At 70.4% G+C, this 19860-nt stretch overlaps 5 protein-coding genes across 7 annotated transcripts; 3 read left to right on the forward strand and 2 right to left on the reverse strand.

The window, feature by feature from the left end:
* Window positions 1–117: 117 nt before the first annotated feature.
* SHD (Src homology 2 domain containing transforming protein D) lies at window positions 118–3143 on the forward strand. Its single transcript, XM_071451893.1, has 6 exons — window positions 118–309; window positions 861–945; window positions 1027–1239; window positions 1566–1704; window positions 2255–2374; window positions 2896–3143. The coding sequence occupies exons 1-6, from the start codon at window positions 118–120 to the stop codon at window positions 3080–3082; spliced, it is 936 nt and encodes a 311-aa protein (XP_071307994.1). The 3' UTR covers window positions 3083–3143.
* A 454-nt stretch (window positions 3144–3597) lies between these two features.
* TMIGD2 (transmembrane and immunoglobulin domain containing 2) lies at window positions 3598–6553 on the reverse strand. 2 transcript variants are annotated; one of them, XM_071451895.1, is made up of 6 exons: window positions 5863–6553; window positions 5289–5466; window positions 4397–4804; window positions 4162–4185; window positions 3975–4067; window positions 3598–3799 (listed from the first exon to the last, which is right to left on the reverse strand). In XM_071451895.1, the coding sequence occupies exons 2-6, from the start codon at window positions 5368–5370 to the stop codon at window positions 3657–3659; spliced, it is 750 nt and encodes a 249-aa protein (XP_071307996.1). In that variant the 5' UTR covers window positions 5371–5466; window positions 5863–6553; the 3' UTR covers window positions 3598–3656. The 2 variants fall into 2 exon arrangements, with proteins under 2 accessions (XP_071307996.1, XP_071307995.1); XM_071451894.1 differs by having other exon boundaries at window positions 5289–6553.
* FSD1 (fibronectin type III and SPRY domain containing 1) lies at window positions 6179–11172 on the forward strand. 2 transcript variants are annotated; one of them, XM_071451885.1, is made up of 13 exons: window positions 6179–6262; window positions 6988–7095; window positions 7172–7303; window positions 7541–7642; window positions 8295–8317; window positions 8551–8672; window positions 8983–9192; window positions 9314–9412; window positions 9507–9666; window positions 9743–9822; window positions 10151–10402; window positions 10718–10806; window positions 10888–11172. In XM_071451885.1, the coding sequence occupies exons 1-13, from the start codon at window positions 6251–6253 to the stop codon at window positions 10990–10992; spliced, it is 1494 nt and encodes a 497-aa protein (XP_071307986.1). In that variant the 5' UTR covers window positions 6179–6250; the 3' UTR covers window positions 10993–11172. The 2 variants fall into 2 exon arrangements, with proteins under 2 accessions (XP_071307986.1, XP_071307987.1); XM_071451886.1 differs by lacking the exon at window positions 6179–6262 and adding an exon at window positions 6622–6650.
* Window position 11173: 1 nt separating this feature from the next.
* On the reverse strand, window positions 11174–16484 carry STAP2 (signal transducing adaptor family member 2). The gene is made up of 10 exons (XM_071451891.1): window positions 15471–16484; window positions 14786–14857; window positions 14303–14398; window positions 13903–13959; window positions 13570–13829; window positions 13307–13447; window positions 12965–13034; window positions 12386–12482; window positions 11646–11771; window positions 11174–11496 (listed from the first exon to the last, which is right to left on the reverse strand). Exons 1-10 carry the CDS (start codon window positions 15561–15563, stop codon window positions 11435–11437), a joined length of 1074 nt encoding a protein of 357 aa, XP_071307992.1. The 5' UTR covers window positions 15564–16484; the 3' UTR covers window positions 11174–11434.
* On the forward strand, window positions 16108–19650 carry MPND (MPN domain containing). The gene is made up of 12 exons (XM_071451884.1): window positions 16108–16186; window positions 16780–16997; window positions 17252–17720; window positions 17791–17875; window positions 17946–18042; window positions 18162–18234; window positions 18308–18384; window positions 18460–18628; window positions 18706–18776; window positions 18876–18965; window positions 19174–19266; window positions 19354–19650. Exons 1-12 carry the CDS (start codon window positions 16180–16182, stop codon window positions 19438–19440), a joined length of 1536 nt encoding a protein of 511 aa, XP_071307985.1. The 5' UTR covers window positions 16108–16179; the 3' UTR covers window positions 19441–19650.
* The last annotated feature ends 210 nt before the right edge of the window (window positions 19651–19860 follow it).

Consider the following 19860-nt stretch of genomic DNA (forward strand, 5'->3'; position numbering starts at 1 on the left):
GGCGACACAAAGCGGCTCCGGCGGCGGCGGCGGCGGCGGCGGCGGCGGGGGGGTCCCGGCGGGTCCCGGTGCCGCTGGGTCCCGGCCGTCCCGGCGCTGCCGGTGCCGCTCCCCGCCATGGCCAAGTGGCTCCGGGAGTACCTGGGCCGGGGGGCCCGGCGCTCCCCCCCGCGCCCGCCCCAGCCCGACTACAGCGGTCCCGGGGGCCCCCCCGCCGCCGCCCCCGCCGCCGCCGCGCTCCGCGGCCCCGCCGCCTCCCCGCGCCACCGCCTCGTGCGGGTGGGGGGCGGCCCCCGCCGCCTGCAGCAGGTACGGGCGGGGGGCACCGGGGGGGCACCGGGGGCACCGGGCGGGAGCCGCAGCCGAGCGCCGGGAGCGGGGAGGGCGGCGGGGCAGAGGGTGGGGGGCCGGGGAAGGGGAACGGGGGGCACCGGGAGAGCGGGGGGGGGGTCGGGCAGGTGTGAGCGGACAGCGGCGAACGGCGGGGGCTGGGGACCGGAGGGGATGGGGGAGATGGGGAACGGGGATGGGGACCGAGAGCGGCCGGGAATAAGGACCGGGAGAGCGGGAACCGCGAAGCGGGGAGAGCCGGGGGGTCGGGGGGGCAGCCAGGGGGGAGCTGGGGTCACTGGAGAGGGAACTGGGGGGCGGCTGGGGATGGTGGAGGCACTGGGAGAGGGGGAAGGGGAGAGGGGGAGAGGGGCTGGGGGACAAAGGGACCGGGTGGGCGGGAGTGGGGACGGGGCCGGGGACACCCGTGTCGGGGTGTGGGAGCCCCAAGAGCCCCGTGAGGGCACCCGGGGACCGGGGGGGCACGGGGGGGGCAGTGGGGGTCCCGTCCCACCCGGAGCCCCCCCCAGGGCCCAGGTGAGAGCGAGTACTCGGAGCCCTTCGAGGGTGAGCAGGACCCGGCGCCCGAGGGCGGCTGCGACGAGGAGGCCACAGGTGGGTGGTGGCACCCCGGGCACCCCCAGCACCCGCGCGGGGGTCCCGGGCGCCTCCCACCGCCCCGTTCCCCATGCCCAGGGTGCCCGCGGCAGGGCGAGGGCCGGCGGGTGCGGCCGCGCCGGGGTCCCCAGCTGTACGACACCCCCTCCGAGGAGTGGGACACGGCCGGGGACAGCCCGGGGGCACCCCCGGCCCGCGAGAGCCGCCTCCCCCGCGACGACGAGCGCCCGGCCGACGAGTACGACCAGCCCTGGGAGTGGAAGAAGGATCACATCTCACGGGCGTTCGCAGGTGACAGAGCCCCCGGGTGCCACCTCGGGCTGGGTGCCACTCCTGGCTCCCTCCTCCTTGTGGGGACACCCCCAGGGTCCCCCAACCCTACATCCCGCAGCTTCCATGGGTATCAGTCCTGGACCTCAGCATCCCCCAGCATCCTGGGGTCCCCCCCATGTACCTGTGCCACCCCAACACCCCGTGCCCCCCATGGGTACCCCCCAGAGCACTCCTGGCCCCAGCAATGGGACCAGCAATGGGAAACCACGGTAGGGCAGAGCCACCTCTGGGCCGTTCCTTTGTGGCACTGCGAGGAGCTGGGTGACGCCCCTTTGTCCCCGCAGTGCAGTTTGAGAGCCCCGAGCGCTCCCCCAGCCTGTCCCGGCCGCTGCCGCGCTCCCCCCGCGCCCCCGGCGGCCCCCGGCCCGCCTGCCCCCCCAGCCCCCGGCACGTGGACACCTCGCTGCCCCTGGAGAAGCAGGCGTGAGTCTGGGGGGGTTCTCATGGGGTGGCACCTGCGGTGTCCCGGTCACACAGCGTGGCACGGGGCAAACCCACGGGGGGAAGGTCCCCAAGGGTGGCTCCTTGTGGGGTCAAGGGTGTCCCTTGGTGTGGTTGGGCCCTTTGGCATGGATGGGTTCCCAGGGGGTGTGGAGGGCCCAGTGTCCTGGGTGAATCCCCATGGGCTTGGGTGCCCCACAGGATGTTTGGGTGCCCCATGGTGTGGTTGGGTGGCCCATACCATGGTTGGGTGTCCCATAGGATGCTTGGGTGGCCCATTGGATAGTTGGGTGGCCCACGGCATGGTTGGGTGCCCCATGGCATGGTTGGGTGGCCCATAGGATGCTTGGGTGGCCCATGGGATAGTTGGGTGGCCCACGGCATGGTGGGGTAGCCCATGGTGTGGTTGGGTGCCCCATAGGATGCTTGGGTGCCCCATGGCCCAGGGGGTTCCCCGTGGCCCGGGGGGTGCCCCATGGTGTGGTTGGGTCCCCCATGGGCCGGGGGGTGCCCCTGACCCCTCTGTGCCCAGCTGGTACCACGGCCCCATCGGGCGGGCGGGCGCAGAGACGCTGCTGGCGCTGTGCCGCGAGGGCAGCTTCCTGGTGCGGGACTGCGAGACCAGCCCCGAGGACTACTCGCTGTCCCTCAGGTGAGCAGGGACACGGGCACAGCCTGCCAGGGGCCGTGCCGGGCTGGCAGTGGGGCTTGGAGCCGTGTTTGGCTGTGCCAGCCCCCGCGGGGATGTGCTGGCGTGTCCCCATGTGTGGCACAGCCTGGAGGTGACCCGGGATCCCTCGCCTGGAGTGGTGCCACCCCTGCTCTGGGTGTGGTCCCCATCCCTGTCCTCATCCCCACTGCTGTCCCCATCTGTGCCCCAATCTCCATGCCAGTCCTCACCCTTATTCCCATTCCCCCATCACCATCCCTATCCTTGTCCCCCTCCCTGTCCCAGCCTCCACCCCGCACCTCATCCCTGTCCAGATCCCTACCTTATCCCAATCCCCATCCTACACCATCCCACTATGCCATCCCATTATCCCATCCCATCCCATTATCCCGTTATCCCGTTCCTGTTCCCGTTCCTGTTCCAGTTATCCCATTATCCCATTCCCGTTCCTGTTCCTGTTCCCGTTCTCCCGTTCCCGTGCCTCATTTCCCGTTATCCCGCAGGAGCAGCCAGGGTTTCGTGCACGTGAAGCTGACGCGGACCCGGGAGCAGCACTTCACGCTGGGCCGGGCCGGGGCCGCCTTCCCGTCGGTGCCGGCGGCCGTGGGGCACTACACGGCGCGGGCGCTGCCGGTGCGCGGTGCCCGCCACCTGTCCCTGCTCTACCCCGTGGCCGTGCAGCCCCTGTGAGCCCGGGACCCCCCCCGCCCGCCCGCGCCCCCCGCCCCATTAAACCGCCGTGTCACACCGGGCCGGGGACGCTGTGGTGCCTCCGAGCGGGATTTGGGGATGAGGATTTGGGGAGGAGTTTTTGGGGCAGAGATGGGGATGTGGGCGGGGGGGATCAGGGACAGGGAGGAGAAAGGGATGGGGACAGGGACAGGAATGGGTGCTGCTGGTGCGCCTGGGCACCCACCTCTGTGGGATCCCTGGGGAAGGCAGGACAAGGTGGTGGCACTGCCACCCCGGGGCGGGGTCCTTGCTTCCCACCCCCCAGCACATCCCTCAGGCGCCGGGTGACACTAAGCAGGAGCCCAGGGGACAGCAGAGCGGCTTCCCCTGAACGAGGGGTCCCTGTCACCCCTGTGGCTCAGGGGGCACCGCGCAGTGGCCGGCGAGGCACCGGATGGCAGCGGATGGCACCGGATGGCCCGGGGGCGGGGGGACACAGAGGACGCCGAGCCGGCTGACAGGATGCTGCCATACACCTTTTTTTGGGGGGTTTCCTGAGGAAGGCAGAGCCGGGGGAGGCTGTGAGGCACCCTCAGGGCCGGGGGGGGCCCCGTGCCCGCCGCGGCTCCCGCTGGTATGGGCTGAGCTCCGGCTCGGGGGGCGGCGACTTTGGGGGGCCCCGCGCCGAGGAGGACCCCACGTTCAGGTAGATGGGCGAGTCGGGGTGCACAGCGCCTGTTGGGGGTCACTGCTGTCAGCCAGGACCCTCGGGGGACACGCGGGGTGTCCAGAGTGGGGCATGGCCGGGGGGGGGGGGACGAGCAGGGGGGGTTTGGGGTCAGGGGGACGTGGGGCAGGTGGGCACGGGGGGGTTTGGGTGTTGGGGAGGGGAATTCGGGGACAGGGGTACCTGGGCTCCTGTGACAGCAGCGCTGGACGAGCAGGGCCATCCCCAGGAGAAGGGCGGTGCCCCCCAGGCCCGCCAGGAGCGCCCAGAGCAGCGCTGCAAGCACAGCCCAGGGTCACCCCCGGCCCGGGGACACGGACACGGTGGGACCGGGCTGGAGGGCACAGCAGGGACAGGGGGACACAGTTACCTGGCTGATGTCCTCCGAGAGCTGCTGCGGTGAGGGGAAAGCAGTCAGAGATGTCCCAGTCCCCGTCCCCGTCCCTGTCCCAGTCCCTGTTTTGTCCCCATCCCTTGTCCCTCCTCACTGTGGCCACCCAAAACCCCCCGGAATCTCCCCCAAGGGACCTCACCCACCCTGCTGGTGACCCCCCCAAGCCCCTCGGCGGTGCCACCCCCGCGGTCCCCCCTGCCCCCCGCGGTACCGGGCGGTCCCGGGCGGTCCCGGGTGGTACCGGGGGTGGTACCGGGGGTGACGCGGAGCTCGGTGCCGTTGCCGGTGGCGGTGTCGAGCCGCGGGATCTCCAGGGTCACCCGGCACAGGTAGCGCCCGCTGTCGTTGCTCTGCACCTGCGGGAGGCTGAGGGTGGCCCGGGGGGGGTGCCAGGCCAGCCATGCCCCCCCCGGGGCACAGCAGGGACAGGGGGACGGGGCCAGGGAGGTGCCAAGGTGCAGGCGGGTGGCACAGAGCACCCCGAGCCCCCCGTCCCGCAGCCACTCCATCCGCAGCTGGACCCCGCCCTCGGCCACCTCCACCTGGCACTGCAGGGCCACCGTGTCACCCGCGGTCACCTGCAGCTCGTCCGGCTCCTGGGTCACCCGCAGGGCGCCCGCTGTGGGGACAGCCCCGGGGTCATGGGGGGACGGGTGGCACCCCCAAACCCCACCCGCGGGGGATGGGGGACGGTGACGCTCCAGGCTCGCTGCCCACACATCCCCTGTCACCTCTGACCACACACCCCATCCTGTCCCCCACCACTGTCACCTTCCTGTTCCCACTGACGCTGTGTGCCCCCCACCCTGTCCCCCCCATCCAGCCCCACCGTCTCCATCCTGTCCGTCCATCCCTGCCACAGCCATGTCACCCACTCTGTCCCCATGTCTGTCCCTCCCTCTGTGTCCCCAGCCCCTCTCTGGTCTCCCCCCCAGGACAGATGTCCCCCCTCACCCCGGCTGTCACACAGGGGCCAGCCTGAGCCCCGTGCCCCCACAGTGTCCCCTGGGTGGCCTGTCCCCAACCCCACAGCATCGCCACAGGGCCCCAGGCGCTGTCCCCACTGTCCCCACTGTCCCCCAGCCAGCCTTGCCCCCACTCACCTCCAAGAAGGGGAATGAGGACCCCGAGCTGCCACATCCCCCCTCCGGGGCCGGCCCAGCCACCCCCTCCGAGGGGCTGCATCCCCAAGGGGTCCCAGCCCCACGCTGTCCCTGTCCCCAAAGCCTCCTGGCCCAGTGTCACCCGGGCCAGCTCACTGTGACACTGCGGCTTCCGGCCCTGTGAGCAGGGGAGGTGACAGGGACAGACAGTGGCACCAGAGGGGGGGAGAGATGGGGACATGGGCGGGGGGTTGGGGATGAGGATTTGGCAGGGATGGGGACAGGAATGGGACAGGAATGGGACAGTGATGGGGACTGTGATAGGGACAGGGATGGGGACAGGGATGCGATTGCGGACAGGGATTTGGACAGGGATGGGAACAGGAATAGGGACAGTGATGGGGACAGGAATGGGACAGTGATGGGGACAGGAATGGGGGACAGTGATGGCACGTGAATGGGGACAGTGATGCGATTGGAGACAGGGATTTGGACAGGGATGGGGACAGGGATTTGGACAGAGATGGGGACAAGGATATGGGACACCATCCAGAGCGAGGACAGGTGACAGCACCTCCTCAGGCTCCACCTTGATCCTGGCTCCACTCCAGCCTGGGGAGGAGCCCCGTGGGGACTTCCTCTGATCCCCCGGAGCAGGGGAGCCCCTCCTGCCCCCCGAGGGGGCTGTGGGGGGGGTCAGGCTTCCTGATCTGGGACCCCCCCGCACTGTGACAGTGTCCCCACCGCCGCCCCTGCGGGGTGACAATGTCCCCCCTTCCCCTCGCCCCCAGCCCCGGCCCGGCGCTCCCCACCCGCGGGGGTCGCAGCCTCCCCTCCCGGACTACAACTCCCAGCATGCCCCGGGGCGCGGGGCCGGGGCGGGGCGGGGCCGGGGCGGGGCGGGGGCGCCGCTCCCCCTTTGTTGGTGTCGGCGGGGCCGAGCGCGGCGGGGCCGGCCCGGAATGGGCGACCAGGTACGGCCCGCACCCCCCGGCACCGGCGGGAGGAACGGGGCACGGAGCAGGAACCGGGAGCGGCAGGAGGAGGGGATGGAGCGGGGGGGGCGGGCAGGATGGAGGATGGAGGATGGAGGGAGGGATAGAGGGAGAGGGGATGGACGGGTGGAGGGAGGGAGGGAGGAGGGAGGGATGGAGAGGGAGAGATGAAGGAGGAAGGGCTGGAGGGATGGAGGAAGTGGGGATGGAGGGATGGGGCTGGAGGGATGGGAGGAAGAGGAAGGAAGGGAGGAAGGAGGGATGGAGGAAGTGGGGATGGAGGGATGGGAAGGAGGGATGGGAGGAAGAGGAAGGAGGAGGGATGGAGGAGGAAGAGGGGATGGAGAAGGAGGGATGAGGAGCGCAGGTGTGGAGCATGGATGGAGAGCTGAGGGGTTCGGGGTGGCACCGGAGGGAGGGAGGGGTGCGGGAGGGCTGGGGGGGCACGGAGGGGAGAAGGGGGCTCGGGGCTGGCACGCTCACACTCACACTCACACTCACACTCACACACTGCCAAGTCATGGCCCCGCCATGCCGGGCAGCCCGGCCGGGTCCCCGCGGCGCCTGGCACGGCCCGGCACAGCCTGGCACGGCTGGCACAGCCCGGCACGGCTGGCACGGCCCGGCACGGCTGCCACGGCTGGCACGGCGGGCCCGGGCCCCGGGGGCAGCGCGGGGCCCGCGGGCACTGACGGCCGCTGCAGGGCGCCGGGCAGGAGTCTCTGCGCAAGATCATCACCACCCTTGCCGTGAAGAATGAGGAGATCCAGAACTTCATCTACTCCCTCAAGCAGATGCTCCAGAACGTGGAGGTAGCCCCGGCCGGCCCCCCGCGCTCCCCGGGGCCCCGCGGGGCCGCCCCCGCTCAGGCCCCGCCGTTGTGCCCAGGCCAACTCGGCGCGGGCGCAGCAGGACCTGGAGGCCGAGTTCCAGTCGCTCTACGCGCTGCTGGACGAGCTCAAGGAGGACATGGTGATGAAGATCAAGCAGGAGCGAGCCAGCCGCACCTACGAGCTGCAGGTGAGCCCCGGCACGGAGCCCCTCTGGCCCTGGAGGCCCTCTCAGCCCAGAGCCCACCCAGCCTGGGATCAGCGTGGCCCAGAGCTGCCCCCTGGCCCGGAGCCCCCTCAGCCCAGAGCCCCTCCTGTCCCGGGATCCACCCTGCCCGGAGCCTCCCCAGCCCAGAGCCCCCTGGCCCGGGAACCCCCCCCATTCTGGAGCCCCCCAGCTCTGCCCTCTGCCCTCCCTCCCGGGCAGGCCCAGCTCGTGGCGTGCTCCAAGGCCCTGGAGAGCTCCGAAGAGCTGCTGGAGGCGGCCAACCAGGCCCTGGGCACGGCCAACCACCAAGACTTCTCCCAGGTGGGTCCCAGGGGTGGCCCTGCCCTGCTGTCCCCATGCTGGGGGTGTCCTGACCCCCCCTTGCCACCCGCTCGATGCCACCCTGGGCTGGGCACCCCTTTTCTCTCTGTGCTGGGGCCGTGCTGGGCTGGCTGTGCCTGGGGGGCTGGGTGGGAGCGGGGACACCCAGGGTGACCCCAGGGTGACACAGGGCCCCATGGCAGGGCCACAGGGCACAAAGGATGCTGTGCCAGGGGGTGCCGGAGTGCTGTGCCAGGGGAACCACTGCGGGGTGCAGGGATGCTCTGGGATTTGGGGATGCTCAGGCATGCTGTGGGATGCTCTGGGATGCTGTGAGATGCTCTGGGATTCAGGGATGCTGTGGGATGCTGTGGGATGCAGGGATACTCTGGGATGCAGGGATGCTGTGGGATACTCTGGGATGCTCTGGGATGCTGTGGGATGCCCTGGCATGCTGTGGGATGCTGTGGGATGCTGTGGGATGCTGTGGGATGCCCTGGCACGCTCTGGGATGCTGTGGGATGCTGTGGGATGCAGGGATGCTGTCCCGCTGGGTGCCAGAGCTGGTACAGGTCCCGCACGTGCCCCCCTGTGCCCGGCTCTGCTGCCTCACTGCTGCTTTTCTCCTCCTCTTTCCCTCTGCGCTCACAAGGCGGCCAAACAGATCAAGGATAGGTACGGCCCCCTGAGCCCCCACCCACTAACCTCTCCTCCTCCTCCTCCTCGTCCTCCTCCTGCTCCTCCCCACAGCCAGGGCCCCACAGGGGTGGTCCCGAGGGTGCTGGGGTGGCCCTGTGGCTGCTGGGGTGGCCCTGTGGCTGCTGGGGTGGCTGTGCCCACCCTCCCCAGGGCCCAGCAGGGCAGGGGGGTGCCCGGCCCTGCTGAGCCCTGTCCCTGTCCTGGCACAGTGTGACGATGGCCCCGGCCTTCCGGCTGTCGCTCAAGGCCAAGGTCAGTGACAACATGAGCCACCTGATGGTGGATTTCGCCCAGGAGCGGCGCCTGCTGCAGGCCCTGGCCTTCCTGCCAGGTACTGCCAGGGCAGGGGGACACGGGGGGACAGGGCAGGGCACGGCCAGCCTGGCACCGGGGAGGGTGGCATGGCGTGGGGCAGTGCCAGGCCTGGGGTGCCTTCCCGGAGGGGCAGGAAGGTGCCAGGGATGGGGGCAGGATGAGGGGCTTGGGTGTTGTGCTCAGGGGGGGCAGTGGGGGTCTCTGGGTGCCAGGGGTGCCACGCCTGAGGTCTGTGAGCTCAGTGGGGTCTGGGGGTGCCTGGGAGTGCTGGGGAACCCCTGTGTGGCAGGGAGGGGGGACACTGGCACGGCTGCTCCTGCGGGCAGTGCCCAGCGCCCCCGAGATCGACCTGGCCGAGTCGCTGGTGGCCGATAACTGTGTGACCCTGGCCTGGAGGATGCCCGACGACGACAGCAAGATCGACCACTACGTGCTGGAGTACCGCAGGACCAACTTCGAGGGGCCCCCCCGTGCCAAGGAGGACCAGCCCTGGATGGTCATCGAGGGCATCAAGGGCACTGAGTACACCCTCACTGGTGAGGGCACCGGGTGCCACCGGCCCCAGGCGGGCGCTGGCGCTGCCCCAGGCTCTGCAGGGGACACGGGGGTGGCAGTGCCCTCCTGGTGGCCCAGCCTGTGACCCCGCTGTGCCCACAGGGCTGAAGTTTGACATGAAGTACATGAATTTTCGGGTGCGGGCGTGTAACAAGGCGGTGGCGGGCGAGTTTTCCGAGCCGGTCACTCTGGAGACCAGAGGTGGGTCTGGGGGGTGCCAGGTGCCCGTGTACCCCCTGTGCCAGCCCTGTGGGGTGCTGGGGGCCCAGGCACCGCTGACAGGGGCTGTCCCCAGCGTTCATGTTCCGGCTGGACGCCAGCACGTGCCACCAGAACCTGCGGGTGGAGGAGCTGAGCGTGGAGTGGGACGCCACGGGCGGGAAGCTGCAGGACGTCAAGGCCCGTGAGAAGGATGGCAAGGGCAGGACGGCCTCCCCTGCCAACTCCCCTGCCAGGTAACGCCACCCCCGGGCCCCCCTGCACGGCCCCTGGGCCTGGCAGTGCCAACCCTGCCCTGTCCCTGTGTGCCAGGGTGGTGCAGTCGCCCAAGAGGATGTCCCTGGGCCGCGGGGGCCGCGATCGCTTCACTGCAGAGTCCTACACGGTGCTGGGTGAGAGGGGCACCTGGCCTGGGGGGTTTGGGCACCTAGGATTGGTTTGGGCACCTGGCCTGGGGGGTTTGGGCACCCAGGGGTGTGACTGAGGAGGGGGCACTCAGGGGTGTGAGGGTTTGGGCACCCAGAGGTGACTGAGGAGGGAGCACCCAGGGGTGCAGGTGAGGAGGGGGCACGGAGGGATCAGAGGCACAGGAGGGGGTGCCAGGGAAGCAGGGGTCACCCCTGGCAGGGTGGGCACAGGGCGGGGCAGCCGCGGGTGGCCCGGGCAGAGCCGTGGCTGTGCCCAGGGGACCCCCTGATCCCGGGGGACACCTGATGGCAGGGGACACCCTGATCGACGGTGACGAGCACTACTGGGAGGTGCGCTACGACCGCGACAGCAAAGCCTTCGGCGTGGGCGTGGCCTACCGCAGCCTGGGCAAGTTCGACCAGCTGGGCAAGACCCCGGCGTCCTGGTGCCTGCACCTCAACAACTGGCTGCAGGTCAGCTTCAGCGCCAAGCACAACAACAAGGCCAAGGCGCTCGACGTGCCCGTGCCCGACTGCATCGGCGTCTACTGCAACTTCCACGAAGGTGGGGCTGGGCTGGGGACAGGGCTGGGCTGGGCATTGGCACCTCAGTGTGGGCACTGGCACCTCCATGGGCATTGTCACCACCAAGGCAATTGTCACTGCCATGGGTATCAGTGTGGGCATCGTCACCACCATGAGCACCATCATGGGCATTGTCACCTCACAGGCACCAGCATGTCCATACTCCAGCATGGACACAAATGTCCACCATGGGCATTGCCACCACCATTGTCACCACCGTGGCCACTGTCACCACCCCGGGCGCTGTGCCGGGGCTGTGCCCACCCCGTGCCCACCTGTGCCCCCATCCCCACAGGTTTCCTGTCCTTCTACAATGCCCGCACCAAGCAGCTGCTCCACACCTTCAAGGCCAAGTTCTCACAGCCAGTGCTTCCAGCCTTCATGGTAAGGGGGGGGGCAGGCCTGGGGGTCCCGGGGGGCTGCCAGCACTGCCTGCAGCCCCCTGAGCCCCCTCTGTGTCCCCAGGTGTGGTGTGGCAGCTTCCAGGTGACCTCAGGCCTGCAGGTGCCCAGCGCCGTGCGGTGCCTGCAGAAGCGCAACAGCACCGCCAGCAGCTCCAGCCTGCCCTGAGGCGGGCACAGCACTGAATGTACCCCCCCTGCCACCCCCAGCGCTGCCCAGGGGGCTCTGCCAGCCCCGGGGCTGCCCACGGCCCCCCCACTCCGTGCCCCCCGTGTCGCCGGGGCTCGTTGCCCCCCCAGCACCGAGAGCTGCTTCTGGCCTGGAGAATAAATTGGGATGTAGGTGTGAGCTGGCCGTGGATGGGGCACGGGGGGGATTTGGGGTCCCTGTGACACCCCCACGGTGCCAGGAGCAGGATGGGGCTGGGTGGGCACAGGGTTCTTTATTTACAAACATTTTGGGGGGGTTCCTGCCCTCTGCAGTGTCACCCCAGGCCCGGGGACACTGGGGACACTGGGGACACTGGGGGCACTGGGGACAGCTTTCCCTGAGGGTGAGGGTGGGCCCTGCTGGCTGCAGGCACAGAGGGGGTGTCCCCAGAGTGTCCCCATCACTGAGCCTGGCGCTGCTGCAGCTTCCCGTGCAGCTCCCTGAGCAGCTCCTGGCTCCTCCCTGTGCCATGGAAGGGGGGGCTGTGAGTGCCTGGCAGAGAACCCCTCTGCCCCCCCATTGCCCCCCAAGGCGGTGACAGGGCCTGGTGTCCCCATGCTGGCACCCCCGTGGTGCCCATCGTGTCCCCTCCACCCCCCCATTGGGCTCACCGGGGTCGTTCATGTAGAGCAGCTCCTCGGGCACCAGCCCCAGACTGGGGGGGCTCCTGCCCCTCCTCGGGGCCGGCCTGGGCGCGGCTGCAGCCGGAGGGGGCCCCCCCTTCATGGGCACGAACTCTGGAGCAGAGCACGGGGGGAGTCAGGGACCCTCCGTCTGCACCCGACACCCCCAGACCCCTCTGAGCCCCCCCAGGCTGAGACACCCCAGCAGCTCTGCTCCCCAACTCTCCCGACCCCCCAGTACCCCAGGTACCCCCCAGCCTCCCACGGCTGCTCCCGACACCCCAATACTGTCCCAGACACCCCAATAGTGTTCCCTGACACCCCAATAGTGTCCCCGACACCCCAATAGTGTCCCCCGACCCCAATACTGTCCCGGACACCCCAGTAGTATCCCCGACACCCCAGCAGTGTCCCCGACACCTCAATACTGTCCCCGACACCCCAATAGTGTCCCTGACACCCCAACAGTGTCCCCGACACCCCAATACTGTCCCCGACACCCCAATAGTGTCCCCCGACACCCCAATATTGTTCCCAACACCCCAATATTGTCCCCGACACCCCAATGGTGTCCCCGGCACCCCAGCAGTGTTCCCGACACCCCAGCAGTGTCCCTGACACCCCAATACTGTCCCGGACACCCCAGCAGTGTCCCCCGACACCCCAATATTGTCCCCGGCACCCCAGCAGTGTCCCCCAGCCCCCCGAGCCCGCAGCCCCGTGCCCACCCAGCTGGGAGCTGTACTCGGGCTCCAGGGGCCTCAGGCTGCCCTCGCTCCTCCGCACGAAGAACTGCGCCACCTCTGCCAGCGACGAGCAGCGGTGCTGGGGACACGCGGCCGTCACTCGGGGACCCCCCGCGCCCCCCATCCCCTGCCCTGCGCCCCAGACCCGCGGTTGGGGGGTCCCACCCCCTTGGCTGCAGCCCTTTGGGGTATCCCAGTTCCCAGGGATCCCAAACCTGAGGGGCTCCCTGTCCCTTCTTTTGGGGGTCCCAAACTTGTCCTTCTTTTGGGGGTTGTCCCTTCTTTTGGGGGTTGCAGTTCCCGGGGATCCCAAACCTGAGGGGCTCCCTGTCCCTTCTCTTGGGGGTCCCAGTTCCTGGAGCCCCAGCCCTCGGGGGACCCCAGCCCCTCGATGCCACCCTCGGGTGATTCCCTGGGGGTGCCCAGCCCTGGGGTGGCACGGCCCACACGGTGCCAGTCCCTCGGGTGACCCCAAGGGTCCCACCCCGGCGGCTCAGGGGGGTGCCCGGGGTTGGGGTCCCTGTCCCCAGCGCCAGCCCCGCCCTGTCCCGTGTCACTCACCGGGGTCTCCAGGTCGATGAGGTAACCCTGGGGCTCTCTCTTCACCCTGTAGTGCTTCAGCACCGCTGTCCTGCGGGGGGGCGGCCTCAGGGGCTGGGCACCCCCTTTGTGGGGCACTCACAGCCCTCGGGACACCCCTCAAACGGGGACCTTCCCCTGGGGCCACCCCTCAAACGGGGACCTTCCCCTGCGGCCACCCCTCAAACGGGGACCCACCCAAGGGGACCCCGCTCACCTGGGGACCCCGCTCACCCTGGGACCCCGCACCCCATGGGGACCCTCACCCTGAGCCACCCCCGTTCCCCTTGGGGACCCCCCTCCCCCGGTGTCCCCAGCACGGACCCGTCCAGCTCCTGGCGCGTGGTGACCGAGACGCCCTGGCCGTGTCCCCCGGGCCGCAGCAGGAGATTCCCCCTGTCCGCGCTCCGCTCCAGCAGCAGCTCAGCCTCGGCTCGAGTCACCTGGAAAAAGCAGCTGGGGACCCTGGGGACCCCCCCGCTGTCACTCCCAGCCCTGCCCGGCCACACTGGGCCACCCCCGGCTGGGCCATGCTGGTCCCCAGGGAGGATGGGGACCCCCCCCAGCCCCCAACACTCCCAACTCACGGCTCAGAGGGGCTGGGGGACACGAGGGTCACCGGGGACACGGGTGTGACCAGGGACACAGCGGTGGCCGGACACGCGGGGGTGGCCGGTGACACGGGGGTGGCCGGTGACACGGAGGTGGTCGATGACACGGGGGTCGCCGGTGACACGGAGGTGGCCGCGGTCACAGAGGTGTCCCTGCACTCCCGCTCCTCCCGCAGAGCCTGCAGCAGCTGGAAGGTGTGTCCGGGCAACAGCGCCAGGTCCGGGGGCATCTTCATCTGCGGGGGACACGGGCTGGTGGCACTGAGGGGTCCCTGTCACCCCGGGACCCCCGGGCAGCCCCGTGCTCACCTTGGCCATGGTCAGGATGAATCCCCGCCACATCTCCTGCGTCTCCCAGCTCTCCATCTGCCGGGGGACACAGGGACATGAGGGTGGCCTGTCCCCTGTCCCTTGTGCCCCCCACAGGTCTCCACAGGTCCCTAAACCTGGCCCCAAATCCCAAAACCCGCCATCCTTGTGCATTCCCTGTACCCCCCACGTCCTTCCCCGTGCTCTCCAATCTCCACAATCCCAAAATCCTCCGTGTCCCTAAATCCTCCCCTTATGCTCCTCAGTGTCCCCCTGCAGTCCCTGTCCCAAAACCCAGTCCCCTCATCCCCCCAGTCCTGAAATCCTGTCCCTTCTGTACCCCCAGATCCCCCCCCCCAGGTACCCCCATTCCCCCATTGCCTCCCCGGCTGCCCCTCACCTTCATTGTCACCTCTTGTCCCCTCAGCCTGAGGATGAGCACCCCATCCTCGGCCTGCACGGTCACCAGCTCGCCCAGGTCCAGCAGCTCCAGGGGCTGGGGGCACCCACGGGTGGGACCCCCGGCCCAGGGACGCCCCCACCCTCAGCAGGGTCCCCCCAGTGTCACCTGAAGGTCCCATCCTCGGGGGGCCCCTGCCCCGGGGGGTTTATGGGGACGGGTCCCCAATCCTGGGGGTTTCACCAAACAGTCTCAGCTTGGGGAGGGGGGCACAGGGGTCCCACCCTGGGGGGATCCTGCCCCAGGGGCGTCTCCAGGGCCCGGGCAGGAGGGGGGGTCCCAATCTTGGGGGTCCCAGCCCCAGCAGATCCCAGAGGTCCCAGCCTGGGGGAGCCCCCCCAGTCCCACCCAAAGGTTCTTGTCCTGGGGGTCCCACCCTGAGGGGTCCCGGCCCGGGGATCCCGCCCGGAAGAGCCCGGGTACCTCGTGGTCCTGGGCCCGCCTGTAGAAGGCGAGTTTGAGCCCCCGCAGCCCGGCCCAGACCCTCCGGTAGCCCTGAGGGGAGAGACGGGCTCAGCTCCGCACCGACACCGGCACCGGGAACCGGGAACCAGCACCGGGAACTGGGAAACGGCACCGGGAACAGGGAAACAGCACTGGGAACAGGGAAACGGCACTGGGAACTGGGAAACGGCACCGGGAACAGGGAAACAGCACCGGGAACAAGGAAACGGCACCGGGAACAGGGAAACAGCACCGGGAACAGGGAAACGGCACCAGTAACAGAGAAACACCACCAGGAACCGGGAAAAGGCATCAGGAACAGGGAAACGGCACCGGGAGCCGGCACCAGCACCAGGAATCGGGAACCAGGCAGCGGGAACCGGGAGCTGAGAAGCGGCACCCGGAGCCGGCAGCAGGAGCAGGGAACCGGCCCCGGGCTCGGCAGGGAACACGGCCGGTGGCCCCGGGCGGCTGAGGGGACACGGGGAGTCGGTCCGGGGGGGGGGGGGGCAGTGCCCGGGAGTGCCGGGAGCCGTCCCGGGGTCCCTGGGTACCCCCGAGGGTCGCTCTCGGCGCTCGGTCCCGGGGTATCCCGGGTGTCGGTGCTGGGGCGTGCCGGGATCGGTCCCGGGGTGCCGGGGTCGGTCCCGGCCGTGTCGCCCACCTGATCACCTGGCCCCCGCTTGTCCACGAAGCCCTCGTAGTAGTGCCGGGCCCGGGGCCGGGTCCCTCGGGACAGCGGCACCGGCCGCTCCATCCCCGCCACCCGCAGGAGCCGCCGCAGTTCCCGGTACCGGCCCCGCCCGGCCCGGGGCGAAGGGCGGCGGGCGGGAGTCCCGGCCGGCCCGGGGCATCCCCGGAGCGGGGCTGAGCCCCTGTGTCCCTCCCTTCGCACGCAGCAGGTGCGGGGCTGCGCCCCCCGACAGGCTCCCGTTCCCACTCCCGGTGCCGGTGCCCCTGTGCCCCTCCCGGGGGTCCCGGCCGGGCCGGGGGCTCCGTGACCGGCGCGGGGCTGAGCCCCCCCCGTCCCCCGCCCGGTGCGGCAGGTGCGGGGCCGAACCCAGCAGGTTCCTGCCCGTCCCCCCGCCCGGTTCCGGTGCCGGTGTCCCTCCGTTCCCGTTCCCGGGGCCGGGGCGGCGGGCGAGGGTCCCGCCGGGAGGGGGGGTCCGTGTCTCAGTGCGGGGCTGAGTCCCCGCGTCCCCCCCGCCGGTGCTGCAGGTGCGGGGCTGCCCCCCCCCCCGCCCCCGGTGCCGGTGTCCCCTCACCCCCCCGGGCGGGGCGGGGCGCCCGGGGCCGCCCCATCACGTGTCGCCGCCGCCGCCGCCGCGCGCACCGGGGGGAGGCGGGAGCGGCGGGAGCGGCGGGAGCGGAGCATGGCAGGTACCGGGGGGCGGGGGCGCACCGGGAACCGGGAACCGGGAACTGGGAACGGGGAATCGGACACGCACCGGGCACGCACCGGGCACCGGACACGTACGGAGCACGCGCACACCGGGCACGCAGCGGGCACCCGGTACCGGACACGCACCGGGAACCGGACACGCGCGCACGGACACGCGCCCCGGCCGGGGACACGCAGCGGTCACCGCCCCCCACCCCGTACACCCGGGGCACGCGCGTGCACCTGCCCGAGCGCGCTCCCGCGGGACCTCGGTGGGGACATCCCGCCCCCACAGCCCTCAGGCCGCTCCTGTGCCCACCAGCCCCGGCCCCGTGCCCGCAGTCCTTCATTGCCACCCTCCTGTGCCCTCACCCCCCTGTCCCCACGTCAGTGTCCCCCTCTCCCATCCCCGAGTCCTCCGGCCCCTGTGTCCTGCCCCTCCACGTCCTTGTGTCCCCTCCGTGCTTGTGTCCCCGTGTCCCTGTGTGTCCCTGTCCCCGTGTCCCCATCCGCAGGCAGAAACCAAGGGGGGCACCCAAGGGAGCTCTGGGGGGACACCCGGGGGTGCTGTCTCACGGTGTCCCCCCCGCAGCGCTGGCGGCCGCCTCCCCCGGCGGGGACGAGTGTCTGGAGGAGGATGAGGATGAGCTGGAGCCGGGGCTGGACGAGGCCGAGGCCGAGCCGGAGGTGGCGAAGGCGGCGGGGGCGGCCCGGGGGGCGGTGCTGACCCGCAGGGGCATCACCCTGAGGGTGCTGCTCCGAGACGGGCTCCTGGAGCCGGGCAGAGGCGTCCTGTCCATCTACTACCTGGTGAGCCTGGGGACAAGGGGACAGGGGACAGGATGGGGACAGGGAGAGGGATGGGGACGGGGAATAAGGAGGGGGTCAAGAAACCGAGATGGGACAGGAGACAGAGAAGTGGCAGGAGACATGGGCCAGGGAAAAGGATGGGAAACGGAACACAGGCTGAGGACAGGGGATGTGGGATGAGGACAAGGGACAGTGATGGGGCTGAGGGAGAAGTGATGGGCACAAGGGGACGTGACTCCCGCCATTGTCCCCAGGGCAAGAAGTTTGTGGGGGACCTGGGCTCGGACGGGACGATCACCTGGCAGGAGACGGGGCAGGTCTTCAACTCACCCAGCGCCTGGGCCACGCACTGCAAGCGCCTGGTGAACCCCGCCAAGAAGTCGGGCTGCGGCTGGGCCTCCGTGCGCTACAAGGGCCAGAAGCTGGACCAGTACAAGGCGGCCTGGCTGCGCAAGCACCAGCCCAACGTGGCGCCCCCCGAGGAGGTGGGACCGGGCTCGCCTCCCCCTGGCACCCCCAGGCTGCGGGGCGAGCTGGGTGCCAGCCCCGTGTGCCCGCAGAGCTTGGCCAGCGAGGGCGAGGAGGAGGAGCTGCCCGAGGATGAGGAGGAGGAGGCGGCCAGGGAGGGTCGGGTGGCGGTGCCGGAGCCGGCGGCTCCCAAGAAGCCGGAGGAGAGGAGCAAGAAGCAGCAGGGCAAGGGCCTGGCGGAGCCGGCGGGGACGGGTGAGCTGCCGTGGGGGGGCCGGGGGTCCCGGGCAGCGCGGCCGCGGTGACGGGACCGTGTCCTTGGCAGACGGCGGCGGCGCAGGGAAAAGGCTGGAGGTGAAACCCCGGGTGCCCGTCCGCTACTGCACCCTGGGCACCCGCGACTCGGCCAGGTAGGGGACACCGAGGGGACCCCGGGGCGCGGCAGGGACAGCGGGGACAGCGGGGCCGTGTCTCTTCCAGGAACCCCCAGACCCTGGTGGAGGTGACGTCCTTTGCTGCCATCAACAAATTCCAGCCCTTCAACGTGGCCATCTCCAGCAACGTCCTCCTGCTCCTGGTGCGTCCCCTCCCCAGGCTGGGCCATCGCTGATGGCACTGGGGACACCTGCAGCCAGCGGGGTGTCCCTTGTGTCATTATTTTCGTGCTAAACCGCCGATTTTAACCTTTTCCTTTAGGATTTCCACAGCCACCTGACACGGAGCGAAGTGGTGGGGTACCTGGGGGGGCGCTGGGACACCAACACCCAGCGTAGGTGGCGTTTGGGGGGTGGGGGTGGCTCTGCCGTGGGCCGGGGCTGTCACCCAGCCCCGTGTCCCCGCAGTGCTGACCGTGCTTCGAGCCTTCCCCTGCCGGACCCGCCTGGGTGACGCCGAAGCCGCGGGCGCTGTGGAGGAGGAGGTGAGGGGCAGATCCAGCCCGGGGGGCGGGCGGGGGGCTCTGGAGGCTCCGGACCCACGGTTTGTGTCCCCCCAGATCTGCCAGAGCCTGTTCCTGCGGGGGCTGTCGCTGGTGGGGTGGTACCACAGCCACCCCTTCGGGCCCGCGCTGCCGTCGCTGCACGACATCGACGCGCAGATGGATTACCAGCTCAAGCTGCAGGGCAGCGGCAACGGCTTCCAGCCCTGCCTGGGGCTCATCTGCGGTACGTGAGCCCCCCGGGGCTGCCAGGGGGCTGGGGCTGCTGCCACCCCCCTGTGCCAGCCCCCTCTGTCCCCACAGGGCCCTTCTACCACGGCAACCCCGGCGTGGAGTCCAAAATCGCGCCCTTCTGGGTGATGCCACCACCAGAGGTAAAGTGAGGGAGAATTTGGGGTGGGGTCCCCCCACCCGGGGTGGTGTCAGGTGCCAGGGCTGTGGAGTGACCCCTGCCTGGCTCCCCCGTCCCCCAGCAACGGCCCAACGACTACGGGATCCCCATGGATGTGGAGGTCACCTACATCCAGGACGGATTCCTCACCAACGACGTCGTGCAGGAGATGGTGAGAGAGGGGTGGGGGCCCCCAAGGCCCCCCGAACCCACTGGGGGCAGGCTGGGACCCCACCACTTGTCCCCATCCTGCCCTTAGCCCTGGTGATGGTGGCAGTCCCTTCTCCAGCCCCCACCGAGGCCTCGGTGCCGCTGGTTTGGGGTCCCCCTGCCTGGCTCTGGGGCACCCCCAGGGCTGCAGCCCCTCTGTCCCCCCCCAGACGCTGCTGGTGGAGTTCTATAAGGGAGCCCCCGACCTGGTGAAGTTCCAGGAGCTGTGGAGTCAGGATCAGACCTACCTGGACAAGCTGAAGGTGGGAAGGGCTGGCAGGGGACGGGGGCTTTGCTGGGGCACCCATTCCCTGTGCTGGAACAAAGTGGGGTTCCCCCCCTCCCCTCAGGGCTCCCTGGCCTCCCGCACCCCCAAAGACCAGAGCTTCAGCCACGTCCTGGAGCAGATCTTCAGCCTGCTGAAGCTCAGCGGGTGAGGGCCCGGGGCCCCTCGATCGGACCAGGCGCCTCCCGCAGCCCGGGCGGGGCTCGCAGCCCCGGGGCTCTCCCGGGCCCGGCGCGGGGCAGCTCCCGGAGCTCCCCGGAGCCCGCCGGGCCCGCCCTGCCCCGGGGGCGGCCGTGCCGGTGGGGACTCTGTGGGTCAGTGGTTTGTGGAAGTGGTAGTTTGATTAAAGAGCAGTTCCTGAGAGGTGGCTCCGGTGGCTGGGGACATCCTGCCATGGCCTGGACTAAGGGGATGTGCGAGGGAATTCCTCCCTGGGAGCGGGAGGGTGGGCAGGCCCTGGCACAGCTGTGCCTGCCCCTGGATCCCAAGGCCAGGTTGGATGGGGATTGGAGCAGCCTGGGGCAGTGGGAGGTGTCCCTGCCCATGACCTTCCAGGTGCCATCCAATCCCA

This window comes from Agelaius tricolor, unplaced genomic scaffold (genome assembly GCF_023055355.1).
Source record: "Agelaius tricolor isolate 1412-34295 unplaced genomic scaffold, bAgeTri1.0.p SCAF_33, whole genome shotgun sequence".
NCBI classification, from domain to species: Eukaryota; Metazoa; Chordata; class Aves; order Passeriformes; family Icteridae; genus Agelaius; species Agelaius tricolor.